This window comes from Ornithorhynchus anatinus, chromosome 14, assembly GCF_004115215.2.
Source record: "Ornithorhynchus anatinus isolate Pmale09 chromosome 14, mOrnAna1.pri.v4, whole genome shotgun sequence".
NCBI lineage: Eukaryota > Metazoa > Chordata > Mammalia > Monotremata > Ornithorhynchidae > Ornithorhynchus > Ornithorhynchus anatinus.
In genome coordinates, this window is record NC_041741.1 from 37,614,912 (window position 1) to 37,635,344 (window position 20,433).

At 39.6% G+C, this 20,433-nt stretch overlaps 1 protein-coding gene across 1 annotated transcript in view; it reads left to right on the plus strand.

Moving 5' to 3' along the window:
* The window catches only part of SLC17A8 (solute carrier family 17 member 8), a 33,645-nt gene that overhangs the window by 11,902 nt on the left and 1,310 nt on the right, over nt 1–20,433 (plus strand). The window contains exons 2-11 of the mRNA XM_039914135.1: nt 25–277; nt 2,549–2,667; nt 6,517–6,631; nt 7,252–7,339; nt 8,548–8,634; nt 8,937–9,076; nt 9,567–9,716; nt 12,772–12,904; nt 15,588–15,698; nt 18,346–18,473. Of these exons, the coding sequence (XP_039770069.1) occupies nt 25–277; nt 2,549–2,667; nt 6,517–6,631; nt 7,252–7,339; nt 8,548–8,634; nt 8,937–9,076; nt 9,567–9,716; nt 12,772–12,904; nt 15,588–15,698; nt 18,346–18,473 (1,324 nt within the window). The remainder of the gene's footprint in view (nt 1–24; nt 278–2,548; nt 2,668–6,516; nt 6,632–7,251; nt 7,340–8,547; nt 8,635–8,936; nt 9,077–9,566; nt 9,717–12,771; nt 12,905–15,587; nt 15,699–18,345; nt 18,474–20,433) is intronic.

The following is a 20,433-nucleotide window of genomic DNA, read 5'->3' on the forward strand; positions in this document are numbered from 1 at the left end:
TCTTCTGTCTCGTGCTTCTTTTAGAAAAATTGATGGGACCAATGTAGAAGAAGACAATATAGAGCTGACTGAAGAGGGGAGGCCAGTCCAGGCTTCTGCTCGGAGTCGCCCACTCTGCGACTGCTACTGCTGTGGAATGCCCAAACGCTACATCATCGCCATAATGAGTGGTTTGGGCTTTTGCATTTCCTTTGGAATTAGGTGTAACCTTGGTGTTGCCATAGTGGAAATGGTCAACAACAGCACAGTGTATGTTGATGGAAAACCAGAAGTCCAGGTAAAGAATACCTGTTCTTCCCCGGGAACCAGAAGGACTAAATTTGCTTTGTTAATTCAGCCAATCTCCAGTGTCCAGAGTCCTAGTGGTAACTCCCCAGAGTTTTACCTGTGGGGAAGTTATGAAGCAAGCTTGAGAAGCTAATGTAGAAATCTAACTTACCTGCTCATATTCAACTTAGAAAATATATTGGGTAGTTTAACAATCAAAATAAAAAACATGGCATAGCCAACTCTTACTGGATTCATGTTTAGCCCTCATTCACACAGATAATGGTCATGGTTCCAACCATAGGTGCACGTTGGAACCAGATCTGCGTCCCTTCACTCTGTTATCCAGGCACATTCCTGGGTTGCAAGACCTCAATGTGGAGCTCTCAAGGGGACTAGGGGGTAGTTTGCAAACTAACTGAACAGAAATTGTCTAAGGGCCCTCTGGAGTTACTGAACCCTGCATTCAGATGGAAAGGAGACCTGATCTTTAGTCCTTTCTACTCCCAAATGCATGAAAATGTAGCAAAAGAACTCAAGGAGGCAAGCTGTGTGTCCATTTTTCAATGAAAACATGTTCCTTTATTGGTATTTTTAATCACTCAAAGGTAAACACTATGCTGAGTGCTATGGTGAGTATCAGATCTCGTACACAGTCCCTGTCCCACGTGGGGCTCACGGTTTAAGAGGTAGGAAGAGTGGGCATCTCATCTCCGTAAGACAGATCAGAAATCAGAGGCACAGAGAAGTGCCTCAAGACCACAGCATATCAGTGGTAGATCTGGGATTAGAACTGGTGTTTCCCAATTCCATGTGTTTTCCATTAGGAATCGTCATTATTGTTGTATTATGTTGTATGTTGTAAATGCCTTCAAAGAGAATGATTTTAAACTCTACCCTCAATCCATTCTTTATGTCAACCCAATACCCATTGGGTGAATGGGATGATGATTCAAGCACTTTCAATGCATTCATTTGTAATGTAGAGCCTCTTAATTCATGGGAGAGTTGACAGTAAGCTCTGAAATAACATGTATGAGAAGTCATGGAAGACAAGGTTCTTAGATTTATAGACAAGTAAAGACCCATAAAAAAAGCTATCTTTTTTTTTTTATTATTCCAAGGGTACTTGTTAAACACGTTCTATGTCCCAGGCAGGTTAGACCCAGTTCCTGTCATACCTGGGGCTCACAGTCTAATTTAGAGGGAGGAGGATTTAATACATATTTTTACAGATGAAGTCACACATCAGACAAGAGGAGGAGAGGGTATTAAGAGCTTAAATCCCCTGACTCGCAGGCCCGTGCACTTTCCATTAAACCACACTGCTTCATTGCAATACTTTGTTGAATTTGAAACTGTTCTGGTCCCAATTCACTAATATTGATCATTAGAAATCTACCTGAGAGTATTCATAGGATTATAGATAAAAGAAATGGAACATTCTTCGGGTGACTGGATCTGAGCAGGAGCACCTCATAGTTTATCTTTAGGAAGGAAAGTCTCTTTTCACTTGTGATATTGTTTTGCTCTTGGCAAATATAGTTATAATCATTGAGACTTGACTAGTGCACGGTTGAATTTGCACTGCAGTGATCATGTTTTGGAAAAAGGGTGATACATATATTAGCATGGCTTCTGGTGTGTATATCAAACACACAGGCACTTCTATCTTTTTGCCTTTTGTATGCATTGCCAGCTAATTAAAACTGTGGCCCAGATCAAAATGAGATTCTATTTGCATTTGTCTGTTGCCTGGAAAGATAGGGCAGAGTAGAGTCTGTTTTGTGGTCTCTGGGATGGCATGTTGATAAACCTAAGGAACAATACAATGTGAGCTCTTCAGTTTCCATGGTTTTCCCCATTGATTCCCCCAGAAATGATTTTAATCTAAAAGATGCTTTACTTCAGCGTCTCAGGACTCAGGTGTAGATCTTTAGTAATATTTTGCTACCTCCAGTTCTGCCCTGGCTCAACCCCATTTTGTGATTCACATGAAATTGGACATCATTTCTCTCATGATCAAGTGGAAGACATTTCATAATTGCAGCTGAGTGTGGCAACCTGAATATCTAGGGTAAATCTCCAGATGGGAAAGGATACTCAATGGACTAAAAACAGGAAGCTATGAGATTCACATCTTATTTCTACTTTATTAATTGTGAATTAAATTTATGAATTATGTACTATAGTTTCTTTCACATTTCACTTTATCCCATGCATATCAAAAATTATTAAAGTGTTTCAAAAGCATAAAAAAGGACCTGTTTCTCATTTGCAGAAAGCTCAGTTCAACTGGGATCCAGAGACCGTCGGGCTTATCCATGGATCTTTTTTCTGGGGTTACATCGTGACACAAATTCCAGGAGGCTTCATCTCAAATAAACTAGCTGCTAACAGGTAAGCCAACATGAAATAATTTGAGTTTATAAAGACAGTTTTAAACAGAGCCTATGAAGAGCTCTCCTGGGTTAGACCAGTGGTCCATCCAGCTTCGTGTTCTGTTTCCAGCAGTCATATAAGAGGCTGCTTGGAGAAAGTGTTGCAGTTGATTTCCTTGACCCAGTTAGAGACGTACCTTCTAACATCTCCAACTTTTCCCTCAAATAATTCATCATGGTCACATCAATCGTGAATTTTCAACTTATTGATATTTTCAGCTTGGACAGATTTGCTTGCATAACATAGTAGTAAACACAATTTTGTCTTTTCATAAATATCTCTAAAGCTGCTTTGAGGTTCAAGTAGGTAAGATTACCAAAAAAAAATGAGATCCCTGAAAAAACATAAATGTGATTTTGTTCCTTAGTTTCAACTGATCTGAAAGCTTTGTCAAGATAGTTAACGAGCCATAACATTTTAAGCTTGAGTTTCACCCCGCCTTTCCTTATCTCGCCTTCAGTTGGAGTTGAAACATTAAGGACTGGTAGCCAAAAGTGGAAGAGCTGGGATTAGAATCCATGTCCTTCTGCCTCCCTGGCCATTGCTCTATCCACTAGAACACACTGCTTTGACCAGATGCTTTAGCCTGAGAGTGAAGCAATGGAGTGAGTTAAAAGTGACAGTAGAAACCCCCTCAGAGTACCTCTTGTTTCACAATATGATTTTTTTCCCTAGAAAAATGCAGGCTAAAGGCTTATGTATTGGACAAATTCATAGCACAAAGCAGATTGCCATGGATGTCATTGAATTCACTAGTAGGTGTGATGGTAACAGGTTGGAAAGCAACAGGGAAAAAGGGGCAGGGGTGATAGCTATGAGTTTTGACCTCCATCACTCAAATTGTATGTAATCCATATGAGTAAATTCTTATTTATTTATTTTTAATTTTGATTCAAAATCACTTGCCTTTTGAAAGAGGATTTTTGTACAGACTTAAGTCCAGCTCCAGCTTTTGATATATGGAGCTCATAACCTGCTTCTTTCATTTTTCATTGGGCAGAGTCCTGCTTGTTCTGAAAATCCTGGCCTAAGCCATTTTTTCTAATGGTACTTAAGTGCTTACTATGTGTCAGGCAAGATTTTATGTCAGGATTTTCATAACAAGCACTGTACTATGAGCTGGGGTAGATACAAGATAATCAGATCCCACATGGGGCTCGAGTCCAGGCAGGAGGGAGAACAGGTATTGAATGCCCATTTTTCACATGAGGGAACTGAAGCACAGAGAGCTGAGTGACCTGTCCAAGGTCACAGAGCAGGCACGTGGCAGAGCTGGAATTAGAACCCAAGTCTTTTGACTCCCAGGCCTGTGCTCTTTTCACAAGTCCATGCTGCATCTCTTTGGGCCGTTGGGCCAAAGTCGCGCATTGTTTCAGATGAGCTTACTGGTCAGGCCACAAAAATCCTGGCTCCCAGCTGAAAGGGGCTATATTTGTGTAATGGAAAAAAATAAATTGTAGCAGAAAGTGCTCGCTGTTGAATGTTTTTGTGGGGCCCTAATTCATTGTCTCTAGAAACAAATATAAAGCCACATTAATGATAAAATGCCTAAATCCATGCTTTTGAAGAGAGAAAAAAATTGACTGGACACGAGTCTGGACATTTGTTTCTTTGACTAGGGCTCACCAGGGCTGGGACTCTTATTTTCTCAGAACAGCACATAGGCAGTTGCATTCATGTCAAGGGACACAAAAGTGCTCTGCATTGTAGCTGCTCTTTAAGCACTCATAAGGTCCTATTTGCAGAGTATAGGAATAAAAAGCTCAGCCTGCTGAGGGTCATGTCTAAAAAAGAACCCTAAAAGCAGAAAAATAGCATTTCTAATTTATTGTTCTAATTTTTATAGAGCAACTTTGGGAAGAAAAAAACCTATTATTTACAGTAACTGCTTGGAAATTTGAAAATCACCTTCTTGCTGAATGGCTTCTCTCATCAGAAATATCCACAGTCTTTCTCTCCCAGTAGTAAGTACTAGGCCCTAAGTACTTACTAGGTGCCAGGCAAAGTACTAAGTGCTGGAGTCAGGTCCAACCATGTCCCACATGGGGGTCAGTCTTCATTCCCATTTTACAGTTGAAGTTACTATAGTATGGAGAAGTTAAGTGACTTGCCAAAGGTCACACAGAAGTCAGTTGGTGGAGGGGGTATTAGAAACCAGGTCTTTTGACTCCTGAGACCAACTACTACGCTACACTTCTTCTCAGTCTTTGCTGCAGTAGTTTGCTAACCTAAAAATAGTAGTAAGACCATACATATTGCTACTCAAAGGCCTGGGCTAATTTAGCAAGAGAAAAGAGCCAGGTAACAGAGACTAGGTTGTAGCTAATGGACTGTTTAAGAGATTATTTAGATTCACTAATTTCATTTATGTTTACAGAATTTTATCAAATGGATATTAAAAGCCTCCTTACATGTGAAGTGGGAAAAGTTATTTTTAAGTGTTAGTTGACAGGAGGAGTGAAGAGTATAATTTATAAATTACACTAGATTCCTCAAAAGAAACAGCATGGCCTAGTGAATAGAGCATGGGTCTGGGAGTCAGAAAGACCTGGGTTCTAATTCCAGCTCCACCACTTGTCTGCTGGGTGACCTTGGGCAAGTCACTTCACTTTTCTGTGCCTCAGCTACCTTATATGTAAGGTAAGACCATGAGCCCTATGTGGGACAGGGACTGTGTCCAACCTGATTAACCTGTCTGCCCCAGCATTTAAGACAGTGCCTGGCACATAGTAAGTGTTTACAAATACCATGGGGGAAAAGAAAGAGTCTGAGTAACTCAGGAAAATCATTCAGTTTGATTTTTATAGTTCTCTCTGCTTCTGTTCAGAAAAATAATGTAGATCAACCAACAAGTCCCATGTTACTTATTCCCGGACCTGTGAGGAAATTACATGAAGAAACACATTACGGGGTGTGAAGTCACTTCAAACATTGTCAGAAATGTGAGAACTTCCACTTCACTCCTCCAGGACACCTTTTCCTCCTCTTCTCCATGTTTTTTTCATGATGCAGTGTCATTTATTTCCCTGTAGTGATGAGAACCTTTGAGTGGGATGGAACACATCCCTCACTTTTAAGGAGTAATTAATCCCATTTGCTAACTCCAACTGGGTGGTGCTTGTCAAGTGATAGCATCATTTAACGATGCAGAAAAATAGGTTCTTCACAGACTTTGGACCTGGAAAGGTCATTCTGCTTCTCCACTGTGGGGAATTGTGAGTCTGAAAAAGCACTCCTAACCTGCCGTGAGGCAAACAGTAATGCGATATCTGGGGAAATATCTGATCGTTCCCTCCTTCTTTACTTCCTATCTTCTCAGCATGCTTCGAAGTTATTTTTAAGATTGAGGAAAAGCATTACAAAAAAATCCCAAAGCTGAGAAGTTGATCATTTGCTGGAACTGAATTCAGTTTATGATATCCTGGATTTCCAAGGAGCAATTTACATTAAATGTGCTGGTGGTTTTTCATTCTGTTTATGAGGTATAAGTGTCCAGTTTGTATCATATGATCCCATGGGATCAAGCGGGCTCTGCCACTTGCCTGCTGTGTGATCTCGGGCAAATCACTTAACTTCTCAGTGCTTCAGGTACCTCATCCGTAAAAGGGGGATTGAGCCCCATGTGGGCCATAGACTGTGTTTAACCTGACTAGTTTATATCTGCTCCAGTACAGTGCTTGGCATATAGTTAGTGCTTAACAAATATCATAAAAAAGGAATGCCATTAAAATAGCTGAAACTCATTCCTTTCCAAGAGCTTAACTTTCCTTTCAAGTACCATTTCATCTGCGTGCTTTTTTCCTGCAGGGTTTTTGGAGCAGCAGTGTTCTTAACCTCTACTCTGAACATGTTCATCCCTTCTGCAGCAAGAGTTCACTATGGATGTGTAATGTGTGTGAGAATTTTGCAAGGCCTTGTGGAGGTAGGAACCCAGATGTTTCTATAGCTATGTAGGAATGCACCATTTTATCTGGTAGGATGGTACTTGTTTTACTATGATTTGCAAAATACGTTTGAGTGCTAATATAAAATGCACCTAATAACCAAGTCAAAGAGAAAAACTCAACAAAGCTTTGCACTTTAATAAATTATAGACTTTTTATGGCTAGCATCACAAATAGCTAAATTATATATTATAAATTGTTTATATTAATGTCTGTCTCCTCTCTAGACTGTAAGCTCACGGTGGGCAGGAAACATATGTCTACCAACTCTGTTATATTGTACTCTTTCAAGTGCTTAGTGTAGTGCTCTGCACACAGTCAGTGCTCAGTAAATACCACTGATGGCGATAAAGCTGAAAGAACTTCCAAAATACAGTAATGGCACTTAACTATAACATATTGCATGGTATCACAATGATTGAGCACAATTTTAAATGTGAAGATGCTCTGATAGCCAAAAGCAGGAATTCAGAGATATCCCAGTTCCTTTACCCTATTTCCATTCTCCACGTTTTTGAATATCCAGTACAAATTAAACCTGTACTGAAAATGTCAGTTGGAGGCAAACCAAATCTTCAAGTGCTAACGTATTTTCCAGGGTGTTACCTACCCAGCATGCCATGGAATGTGGAGCAAGTGGGCACCCCCTCTGGAGAGAAGCAGACTGGCAACTACCTCATTTTGTGGTAAGGACACTGATCCTTTATTGACCACATTTCCATGTATGTAAAGTACATTATGTATTCCACTGTATTTTGCAAATTAAATATGAATACTTGAAATCGAGGTGATAGTCCCTGGATTATTGAAGGTAGGGAATTTTCTGGAAAAAAATTTGAACCTTCTCCTTTGCCTTTTGGCCAAGAAATTTCCTAGGATGCCAGGTCGTGCAGGGAAGCTTCTAGAGGCTGGTGTTGTCCTTTGTGATATAAAAGGAGGACAGGGTTATGGAAAGGCTAGAAGTACTGCAGTGTTCCAAATTTGCCTTCTCCTCTAGTTCTTAGGCTATTCTGGAACACCTCTGCATTGAACTCATACCAATTCCTGCCATAGCCATCAATCAGGCTCCCCTTGAATTTTGGCAGCTGATGACCCTTGATATTATTTCTTGTTATGTGCTGTTTTTGATGCCAGGACCCAGTTGAGAGATTTGTTAGGGTTCCTATGATTATGATAACCAGATTCCCAAGCAAAATAATGACCAAAGTTGGCACTTAATCAGTACCTCAAGTTGGGGAGAACAGCATCAGAAAACACCAAAGTTGAGGATTACGAGGTAATAAAGCCACTGGAGTTTACAGCTGCGAGGACTTGCTCGTGTCCACCCCAGTGTTTAGCACAGTGCCTGGAACATAGTAAGCACTGAACAAATACCATAATTTTTATATCTTTAAGGACTTGAAGACCTGATTAACAGAAACTAGAAGTTCTGATTATCATGTGGCTACCTGAAGGTCGTGCTTGGGGGAATGCTGTAAAAAAAGTTTAGACTAAAAACAGCTCACCAAATATCTCACCCTAGCTTCCTTTTTATCCAGGGAATGCATCTGGTAATTCTGCCAATTGTGGTATTGTTAAGTTCTCACTATGTCCCATGCACTACGGTAAGCGGTGGAGTAGATGCAATACAATCGACTCAATAGCGGGAAGGACCCACTCCCCCCTGGGGAACGGTCAAACTCTCCTAAGGAGAGCATGGAAAGGGAGTGTGGCTAAGACCACACTATAAAAAGGTTTCCACATGGGAAAGAATTTCTGCTTAAGTTGTACCTAAGGATCAATCAATCAATCAGTGACATTCAGTGAGTTCTTACTATGGGCAGGAGGTAGTGATTGATGATTATTGTAAGTGTAAATAACCCTTAATTATTTGATCAACTCTTCTTGTCCCTAGGCTCATATGCTGGGGCAGTGGTGGCCATGCCATTGGCAGGGGTATTAGTTCAATATATTGGATGGTCTTCGGTCTTCTACATTTATGGTGAGCTATTTTATATCCCAAGTTCACTTAAATGACTAACAGATAGAGATGATTTCATTCTAGCATGAGATTTTCTGGGATTCCATTGAATGCAAACAGAAATTAAGAAAATATACACAATGAAGTCCAAAAATAGATCCCCTATTTGTGGCCCATTTAATAATTATGTACCACATGTAATTTTTTCTATTCTTTCCATTGATTTTGGTGGGTTGATCCATTCAAAATCGTATGGGAATATCTAGGAGAAAATGAATAATGATAGGTATCCTGTTGAAGCAGTCCATTCTTTCTCCAAACAGGGATGTTTGGAATTATATGGTACATGTTTTGGTTGTTGCATGCCTATGAGAGTCCTGCTGCTCATCCAACCATTTCCAGTGAAGAACGAACATATATTGAAACAAGTATAGGAGAGGGAACTAATCTAGTCAGTCTAAGCGTAAGTATAATTTAAAAAATTTCTGAACTATCTGTTCGTGAAATTGGTTGATTCATCTTCAGTTGGGGAATATGCTTGGATACAATGTAGTTTGCACCTTAGTGACACTTCTCCCTTGGGTACTCACGAGATACTGAGATACGCTTCTTTTATTCTCTCACTTTACATCTGAAAAGCTTCCTTCTTAAAAGGAATTGTTCTGGCCATTTTTTTTTTATTTCAGAGGTTCTCTAAAGGACTAAGCAACCCATTTGGAGGCCCTATAACTACTAAAATGGAAACTTCCCTTGTCTCCAAAGTTTTAAGTAATGAAGATAGACCTAAAGTGACTTTTTCACTTTTGGAACTAAAATTAGGGCTCAGAGATGAAATTTGGTTCCAGGATAGTAATCCCCAAGCCTACTGGATAAATATCCTAGTTTAAAGAATTATGATATAACATCTACAAATTAATTTTATTCACTAAAACTCTCATGATTTCTCTTTGTAGAAATTCAGTACACCCTGGAAAAGATTTTTCACGTCGCTGCCAGTTTATGCGATCATTGTGGCAAATTTTTGTAGAAGCTGGACCTTCTATTTGCTGCTCATAAGTCAGCCTGCTTACTTTGAAGAGGTCTTTGGATTTGCAATAAGTAAGGTAAAAGATTCTCATATCAGCCACATTAAGTGATTCAAGTTTTCCTCAATTTTAAATATGCCCAGTGACTGAAAATGTCTTTTCTTTAGCTAAAGAATTATCTTCCAAAGTTATGCATTTAAATCAGACAAAAATTTAGATAATGCATCATATGTTTGGTGCACAGTGTGCAATCCTTATTTTTTTACCTGTTTTTATAAAACTCACATTTTTGAAACTGGTTTAAGCATTGCTGTGAGAGCAAAGAAGTTTAAGGTTAATTAGTTCACTGCCAATGACTGGGTTAGTAATAGGATCTCTAGTGTTCATTGCAGACATGATTATCCCTTGGTGAATGGAGGCTGTTCAGATGGGGTCGGGAGTTAGGAGCCTGGGTTCTAATCCTAGCTCTGCCACTCAACTGCTGTATGACCTTGGACAAGTCACTGATCTGCTCTGTGCTTGAGTTTCCCTACGTGTAAGTTCTTCTCTAGGCTGTAAGTTCTTGTGGGAAGGGACTGTGTCTACCAACTCTGTTATACTGTACTCTCCCAAGTGCTCGGTACAGCGCTCTCACAAAGAAAGCAATCAATAAATACGATTGATGTGAAATGGTCATAAGATATTTGTGCTCCACACCTTTTAAGTTATGAGCTGCAAATGAGACAGAAACTGTGATCTGAGTATCACCTATTTTACCTCAAAGCTTAGCTCAAAGGAGATACTTAAATACCATGGTAATAATGATGACCTGTTGCTAAAAGAGGATAATTTGCTATTTTAATGAGTGAGTTTCTAGGATCCTCTATAAAGCTATCAATTTCAGAATAAAGTTATTCATAATTAAATGAATTCAGTATGTCTTATAAATTGTTTTAAATAAGACTTTTAAATAAAATGATGAAGGTTCATTTCTGTCATCACAAGATCTTATTCTGAAATCAGATCAACTAAGGTAATGTTAATTTGATTCCCAAACTGGCCTACCGAGGAAGCAAATTATGAACTACCTTAAATCAGTGAGGATTGTGCCGGTTTAGAGTTATTACTGTGAAAAAGAATTCATTTATCAGCATTGATTACTGGCTTCAAACCGATAAAGAATTGTTTACAAGCATCATAGTGGTGGCAAAAAAAATCAGCGGAAGAAAAGTCTAAAAGCAAAACAAAATGAACAGATTTTGATAAAGAAATATTTCTCGCGGTTATAATTGTTTTTCCACAGAAACTACTCGATTGACAAGTATGAAAGATGAGAAGCAAATCCTCTGTTTATTTAAAAAAAAATCTTTGAAATGTAATATCAACAAGCTACTCCTGGCAATATGGTATTATTGAGTAATGAATCTTAAGTACCGTGGAACCATTTATGGGCTTTAGTGATTACATTTGCATACTTTGTCATGTCATTATTTCAGTCTTCCTTTTTCTCTCTTTCCATCATCTATTCGTTTAGAGAGGTGGCGCTGCTTAAATCCATTTGTTTCCAATACTTCCTGTTCTTATACATTTTTATTTTTCACTGGTTTCCCTGCTTTTCAGCCCATATGGATCTTAATGTCAGTTCTAGGTTAGAGTTTGGCAACCTTTTTTGCAGAAGAGCCAAGCAAAATGAAACCTTCAAGCAGTTGGTGTACAAAGAGCCATACAATTTATGATTCCTTTACATGATCTGTGATGTCATTCTATTATGCTGTGCATGATGTCACTGTGCTGCATGGCTGCTTCATAGCAACAGCTGTTGTTGCCAGCGGGGGTGGGAAAAGAAAAGAAGGGGAGAAGGAGAATGGGGAAGAAAAAGGGGAGTGGGACAGGGGAAGAGAAGGAATTATTTGGTCAACGATAGAGTCTGATAGAGACAAAGAAATAAATTTAGTTCTCACGTAGGGGACTTCATTTTTTGTTTTTCTTTTAATGGTATTTGTTAAGTGCTTACTATGTGTCAAGCACTGGGGTAGATGCAAGTTAATCGGGTAGAACACAGTCCCTGTCCCACTTGGGGCTCACAGTCTAAGTATTGAAACCTCATTTTACAGTTGAGGAAACTGAGGCACCGAGAAATTAATTGACTTGCCCAAGGTCACACAGCAGGCAGGTGTCAGATGCTAGATGTCTTCTTGCAAAACCCCATGTTTTCAAACAGTGCTCTGCACACAGTAAGCACTCAGTAAATATGATTGAATGAATTGTAGAGAACTCCCATTGCCCAACACCTCACGCATTTGTGTACATGCCATGTTCATAACCCTTTCTCCCAACACTGCACCGTGCGTGCTGTCTCCAAAAACCAGTTCAGGTTGTTGGAATACCGATCCCTAATTTTTTAGCAGTGTTCTATCTAACGTAATGAAACCCCGTGTTATGGTAAAACTGAGTATGTGAGTGGCCTAAAATAGTCTGTTTTCAGTTTTTTATTACTCAATCAATAACTGTATAATGAAGTCCTGTGAAGCACAGATGAAGGCTAGACACAAGATAACTTAAACTCCCGAGACTTGTTTCGTCGTCATTACTGGTTTAACTGACGTTCAGTGCTGTAAAACGTTTATGAACTGCTTTTCTAAAAGGACAGAAAGGAATGCTTAACTTTGCCATCTCAATTTGTCCTCGTATACTATCCATCTTGAAAATGAGTACACTCTTGAAATCCTGATTTTAATGTTAATGGATAAAAGAAATTTAGAATAGCAAGAATGAAAAATAAGAATGAAAAACATTTGCTTACAAAATATTTGTAAACACTTCTTTACTGGTTTGGAGCCAGTAATCAATGCTGATAAATGAATACTTTTCCACAGTAACCCTAAACAGGCACAATTCTTACTGATTTAAGGTAGTTCATAATTTGTTTCAGTGGAATGTCAATTTGGAAATCAAATTAGCATTACCTTAGTTGAGATGATTTCAGAATAAGATCTCGTGGTGACAGAAATGAGCCTTCATCATTTTATTTAAAAATCTAATTTTAAGCAATTATAAGACATATTGAATTCATTTAATTATGAATAACTTGATTCTGAAATGGATTGCTTTTTAGAGGATCCCAGAAACTCATTAAAAATTATTTTCATTTCAGGTGGGCCTTCTATCTGCAGTTCCCCACATGGTTATGACAATTATTGTACCTATTGGAGGACAACTGGCCGATTATTTAAGAAGCCGAAAAATTTTAACCACAACTGCTGTTAGAAAAATCATGAATTGTGGAGGTACTGTAGCGTTTACAGATAAAACCTTTTCATAGTGTTTTTACAACCCACAGAGAACAAGGACTGTCTTAAATAATGGCATTTTGAAAATCACATAGTTGCTGGATATACATGCCTTGGAAAATCCCAGAATGACAGTCAGCACACCAAAAATCCAAGGTTTCATTTACCATAGGTTTAAACCAAAGTAATAATTCTGTTATGAAAGTCATATTGTACAACCTGTTGTTAGGCATTAGAGTATATTCACTATAGGTGGAAAACTGAAATTGAAAATTTGGGGTTTTCTTGGCTCATCTCAACAGCTGGAACTATCAACGTACTGACACTATGTTTTAAGGAGGGCAATACTTATTCAGCCACGGAAACCCTGTCCCAGATGTTATTTTGGTTTTTTCATACTTCAGTTATATTATTTCCCAAGGAATTCTGTTTGTGTCTATACTTTTAAAAAGACATGTATCTTGTGGACAGGGAATGTATCTCCCAACTCTGTTATATTGTACTCTCCTGAGTGCTTAGTACAGTGCTTTGTGCACAATAAACGTTCAAGAGATGCCACTGATTGATTTCTTGATGATCTCTTTTCTTACCCTTTCCAACAGAATGGGTGGGCTCCAATAGCCTAGTCCAACATCAACTCAAGGGCCCTGTCAGAAAACCCCAGTGATGATTGACACCAGGACTCCTCAATAGATAAGCCCACCCACAAGCATGAGACGTATCTTCAATCAGTAGTATTTATTGACCACCTACAATAAGAGATGATGCAATCCCCGTCTACAAGGGGGTTTACGATCAAGCAGGGAGACAAAATAATTTACAAAAATGATCAAATAAAATATGTAAAATATTTCCAAAAGTACAATGAGAAGTAATGAGTCCCTGTCCCACATGGGGCTCACATCTAAGTAGAAGGGAAGGTGATTTGATCCCCCTTTTACAGATGAGGTCACTGAGGCACAGAGAAGTGAAGTGACTTACCCAAAGTTACACAACAGGCAAGTGGTGGAGCTGGGATTGGAACCCAGGTCTCCTGGTGCTTAGGTCCATGTTCTTTGCACTACGCCTTGCTGCTTCTCTTGGGGCAGTCTTGCATTCTTCTGGGAAGGTGACTCACCTCTGTCTTGTTGAGCTACTGCCAAAATATCAGGTAAGTTGGGATGGGATTTTACAAAGCAGGGTTTTTTTGGGTTAACCTGACACCAGCTTGTTTCAATCACTGTGTGGTAAGAACACAAAACCAAAGTAAAAATTCCCTGTTTTACAGTCGTGCATGCGCGCGCATGCACACACACACACACACACACACACACACACACACTCACCGCCCCCCCCCCCCCCCTACAAATTGGCCTCTTGAGTTTCCTTTCAGTTCTATGATTCTTTCCAGTGCACTGCAAATCCCTGTCTCTTCCTTTTTGGCAAAAATACATGGCCCGGTAGATAAATCTTTAATGATTATAAAAGTAAGACCTTTCCATCATGCCAAGTGAGGGCATATTGCAAGTAAAATGAAAGAAAATTGTAGTTTAAATTTTAGAAGTTCCCATAAATCTTTCTGATGGCTTTTGTACATTTAAAAATGGTGTTTTATCATTTCATTCCTTATATTCTCACAATCACAAGCAGGATATTGTTCAATTCTGTATCTAAGGTACAAGACAGATAATATCCAGTGATATTTAGAACATTAGAAGCTACATTTGGAGGAAAATATTCCAGCTGCCGTTTAGGAGGAGAGCCTTGTAGACGCATTGGAGAATTTTCCTGAAGGTCTCCATGGAGGCACCGTTTTTGGGCTGGTGGCAGCTTTTCAGGGAAAACATCCAGAAATCTTTCATATTAAGAATACGTATTTTTCTCAATTTCGTGTTGCACTCTACAGACCTACTGACAACATTGCAAAACAGAGTTTGTAGGTCCCACACAGCGGGATTCCATGAACAAAGCCCAGCAGATTGGAAATTAGTGGATCTTTAATCTATCCCATGCTCCTGGCTGTGAGAGTTAAAGGGTTACTTTGGCTTAAATTACCAGACTTTTGACTTTTCCAATGAGGTGTAAATGGAATATCGTTCTTGTAATGTTCGAGCTTGAAGAGTTAATGGAAAAGACCTTCAAAAATTTCCTAGGTGGTTAGGCTTCAATCCTTGCTTTAGCAAGTTCAATCATAAAGCATTGGGTTCCCACTGAATTATAGGAACATTTGGTAGCCACTAGCCTTTTCCCTTCTGTGGAGTACCAAGAATGCTTGGAAAAGCCGTTAGATTGTCTATGGAACATTGATTTTTATGTCCTGAGTAGGTGAGCCACTGTGCTTTAGTTATTGAACAAGCAGCATGTCCTAGTGGATAGAGCATGGTTCTGCAAGTCAGAAGGACCTGGGTTCTAATCCCAGCACTGCTACTAGTTACTAGATCACGCTTGGACAAGTCACTTAACTTTTCTGTGCCTCAGTTTGCTCATCTGTAAAATGGGGATTAAGATACTGAGTCCCATGTGGGACGTGGACCGCTTCAAACTCGGTTGCCTTATATCTACCCAGTGCTTAGTGCAGTGTCTGGCACATAGTAAGTGCTTAATGAATACCATTAGAAAACAAACAAACCAACAACTTGGTAAGTCTTGGCGTTTACCAATCCTTCATCTGAATTTTCTTCCTGCTTTTTTTCATTTTCAGGTTTTGGCATGGAAGCAACACTTCTCTTGGTGGTTGGCTTTTCTCATACCAAAGGTGTGGCCATCTCCTTTCTTGTCCTTGCAGTCGGATTTAGTGGCTTTGCTATTTCAGGTAAAAGATCCATCCTGTTTCTCAGTCTTTGGTCTTGAGAGTTGGCCTGCAGGGAAGTTAGTATTCAGGGAGAACTTCGAGAGAGATCTTAGTGGTTTTCTGATACCCTGCTGGTTGTGAGTGACAAGTGCTGGTGAGGGGCCTATATGTTAGAGTAATGGTGGTAATGATATTTGGGGGCACTTTACGAGTGCAATGCGATGTAATAATGTAATAAGCCTTTGGGAAGGAACAACAAAGCATAAGACACATTCCCTGCCCACAGGAGTGTAAATTCTAACGGGAGAGACGCACATAAAAAATAGATAACTGGAATCGTCCATCTATACACACACACTCACACATGCTGGTGATGGCTATAAATCAATTCATAAGAACAAGAGATGTGTTAGGCCTAAATTTCTGCCACTATTTCCCCAATTGAGTCTCCATAGAACAAAACAAATACCCATTTGTAAAGAAAAAATGTAAAATCCACATACTGATACTAGTACTTAGCCACAAAACAAGGACTAAAAAATATTTAGCTGTGGGCATGTAGGGAGGATTTTTTCCCCGCAAGACTGTGTACTCAATTTCAGCATCTCATTTGATCAGAGGACTGCCGTGTTAATAGCTGCTGATCTTTTTTGTATTTATTTGTAAAAAATTTATATGGATTTGCAACTTCAGTCAATTCATCAATAGTATTCCCTGAACACTTACTTTGTACAGAACAGTGTACTAAGCACTGGGAGAGTACAATATAGCAGAGTTGAGAGACATGTTTCCTGTCCACAGTGAGCTTACAGTCTTAGATTTGGCCTTCACAGTAATGGTAACACACATAAGAGCAGGAGAATCTCTTATGGCAGAAAAGCCATAGTTTGGCTACGAAACATTCCTGCAATATCCTTGCTCTTTTGCCTTAATGGTAAGAGCAAGAGACAATAGCAGCTGTAGCAGGAAAGTGCCCCAAACCCTCTTTAACCATTGGTATTTATTGAGTGCCTACTATCTGCAGAGCACTGTACTGAATGCTTGGGAGAGTATTCTAGAATGAAAAGAGCAGGTCCTTGGCTTCTAAGGGTTTGCAATCTATCCTGCCTGATTTTTCCTTCATCCTGGGGCTGTTCTGAGATGATCTAAGGTGGCAGACCTTACTTGGGGGTGGAAAGCCCTGAAATGTAATCTGACATAAAGTAGGCAGTGCCAATATTAATAATAATAATGGTAATTGTTAAGCAGTTACTATGTGTCCAGCACTGTTCTAAACACTGAGGTAGATACAAGGTTTTCAGGTTGGACACAGTCCCTGTTCCATGTGGGCCTCACAGTCTTAAACCCCATTTTACAGATGAGGTAACTGAGGCAAAAAGAAGTGAAGTGACTTGCTCAAGATTAAACAGCAGACAAGTGGTGGAGCCGGGATTAGGATCCAGGTCCTTCTGGCTCCCAGGCCTATGCTCTATCCACTGTGCAACACTGCCAGTGTCATTACACCATAACCACCCAAGCCGGGATGAGTTTGGAGGTGGAAGGAAGCATTTTTTTTCCTTTTCCCTGCTCACATTAACCTGCCATTCCAAGTTAAGTTTGTCTCGTGGATTCTGGACAAATTATGGTTTTTAATTTGGAAAATTCCTTTCAAAAGAATTCTTACCACATGCAGATTTAGTCATCGTGTGTCACATCCTACCCAAGATGTGCAGTGAAAATACGTCTTCGGGTTCAACTTTCCCAGTGTTTTCATTTCTTTTGAACCTGGCAGAATATGCATCTCCAAAATCTAAATGATTTTCCTGGGTTATCTCTAGCTGAAAACAAATGCATAGTCTTTATATTTTAGCATAATACTTGACAATCATATTAATTGCCTTTTATCTCAGGGTTATTTTCTAATACAATGTTTATCACCTCCAAATCGGCAGTACCATAATTAATCTTGCAGCTGCTTTATATTCTGATGGCCTGGTGCCTGGTTATGAAAACTAAGGTATGTTCATTATAAAAGTGATTTATCAAACTCCCCCTATAAATAGATACAGGTACAAAGACTGTTCTCGTCAAGTAAAAAAGAAAAAAAAAAAACCCTTTGCCTGCACTTTGAGGTCATTCGAGAATGTATGGCTAGTGACATTTTCAAATTTCAGATTGTTCTTATTCAAAACATCCCAGAAAGAAAATGAGGCTAATACTGGCCAAGGCTAATACTTGCCAGGGACTAGAATGACCTCACTTTGGATTTTCATTTTTAGGTACAGCCTACTGTAGATTCAAAAACAAAGCCTCTTTAAATTTGCTCCTGTGTATTTCTTCCCAGATCTCTAACTAGAAATGGGGATCTGTTGTCTTCTAGCGTCCAGCTTTCCCAGACCTCATGATTCCCAGCGATGCACTCCAATCCTCCATAGACACGATAAACCAAGTAGCCGGATAGAGTGCGGACCTCGTTAAACTGGTCCCGGCAGAGCGAACTCACCTCGTCCAAGCACTGCATTGTTGGCAACAGTGGCTTAAAGAGGTTTAGATTGCTACTCTGCTGGTTTATATCCTAGTGTTTTGCTGACGACTCGCTCTGTTAGAACACATGAAAACCGAATCAATTCTGGAAGGATTTAGAGCAGCTGCTTCTGAATTCAATTTCAAGCTGTGGGTTTTGTTATAGGATTCAATGTCAACCACCTGGACATCGCCCCTCGCTATGCCAGTATTCTCATGGGGATCTCGAACGGTGTGGGGACCCTCTCAGGAATGGTCTGCCCCCTCATTGTCGGAGCGATGACGAAACACAAGGTAATCGTTTCTGGTGCTTGCCAAAGACTACAGTTCAAAGTCTTCTTTTGAAAGTCTACTCAAATTTTACTTGCCTGGCTGCCAGCTACACATGCTTGTACTTGTGTTTACAATGTGTTTCCTGAGTTTGTTGACTCAGTGGAGAATAAATGAATCCGTTTAACTCATCATCCCCAGTATTTTTTGAGCATCTACCATTGGCGGAGCAATGTCTGTCGTGCCTGGGAAATTATGAGAAAAATAAAAAAGATCCAGGTCCTGTCCTGGAGTCAACTAGACAAAAATTACAGACATGCAACAGGCAAAAGGAGAAGGGTGATGAGGATGGTTGATGGGATGACATGATTAAGTGGGTGAGGACTAATAGAGTCTCCCTTGATTAGACTATAAGCCTGTCAAAGGGCAGGGACTGTATCTTTTGCCAATTTGAACATTCCAAGCGCTTAGTACAGTGCTCTGCACATAGTAAGCACTCAATAAATACTGTTGAATGAATGAATGAATGAATGCTTCTTGGAGGAAATAAGCTTTTTAGAAGGTCTTGGAAGGTGTGATGATGGACAGATTTGACTGATTATCTGTGCCAATGGGCAAATTTAGCAGCTGGGTGCTGAAGTGAGGCCTCAGTTTCTTATCTGAGAAGAAAGGAGTGATCTGTAGGTTGCAAATTTCATGTGGGCAAGTAAAGTGTCTATCAACTCTATTAAAGTAAGTGCTTAGTAAATACCTCTGATTGAGAATACTCCAAGAGGAAACTGAAGTGTTCAATCAATTAGCCATTTGACTACATCCTTTAGTGACTAAGTAGAAATTAGTTCGGTTTCCTTTATTCCAATTTGTTGCTTAACACCTTGAACCACATTAGAATTATCTTTCCTTCCAGGACTCCTGCTCCAGATTACCCTGCCTTTACATTTGACCTTTAAACTGAGTATCACAAATGCGTGATTTCAGACTTTAGGTTGTTTCCACACTTAGTTCAGCCTCTTGTCCTCCCAGTTGAAAATATGATCACATGAGTCCTTCAGATTGCTCAGGAAAGAAGAGAGCAGTAAGCTCTGCCCCTAGTCTGCATTTAGAGATGTGTTCTGGCCCAGATTTGGTTCAGAACATGCTATGACTATGAACCCCAGAGGAAGAATTTAGGAACTTGATTTCCCCTTTTGTTTTTCCAGTCTCATAGCCTTTTAAATCTAAGAGATTATCACCTTTCCCCTCATACACCACCTTTTAAGCAATCCATATTGCATCTTTAAAAATTCAAGCCTGGTGACTGGGAGTGTATGCCCTAACAGATTGACTCTTTTGTCCAAGTACATCTTTTTCAGATTATATCTGCATGAGAAAATGGGAATGGGAGATTGAAACAATTTTATTTATTCCCTTTATGTCTGAACAATACAAAGGACATCCAACTCTAGTTACATAGTGCAAGAAGTAGTCTTGTTATATTCTCTATGTCAAAATTCAGCACAAAAGGCTGAAAATCAGTAGACCTGGTATTTTGGTCCCTTGTCAGAGAAACAGTAACAAGCTGGGTGAACCATTGATATGACTCTTCATTTAGGGACTGTCTCCTCAGATGTTACTTCCAGATTGATCATTCAATCAGTGGTATTTACTGAGCCCTTGATGCATGCAAAGTGTTGTACTAAGTGGTTGGGAGAGTACAATTCTGTAGAGTTGGTTGACATGTGCCCTGTCTACCAGAAGCTTGCCGTCTAGTGGGGAGGAAAGACATTAAATTAAATTATAGATATATACATAAATTCTGTTGGACTGAGAATGGGGTGGCCCACTTAGCTGTTTTCCGGAGGGTAATTAATGGTCCATCTCATTCTGCCTGGACTCTGGAGAGGATTTTGAAACCCCATTCCCAAGGGTTACAATAAGATAGGGCTGGGGAATTGCTATCGATTCGTTGGAGGAATTTGTGATAGGATTCCTGGGTCTGCTTGGA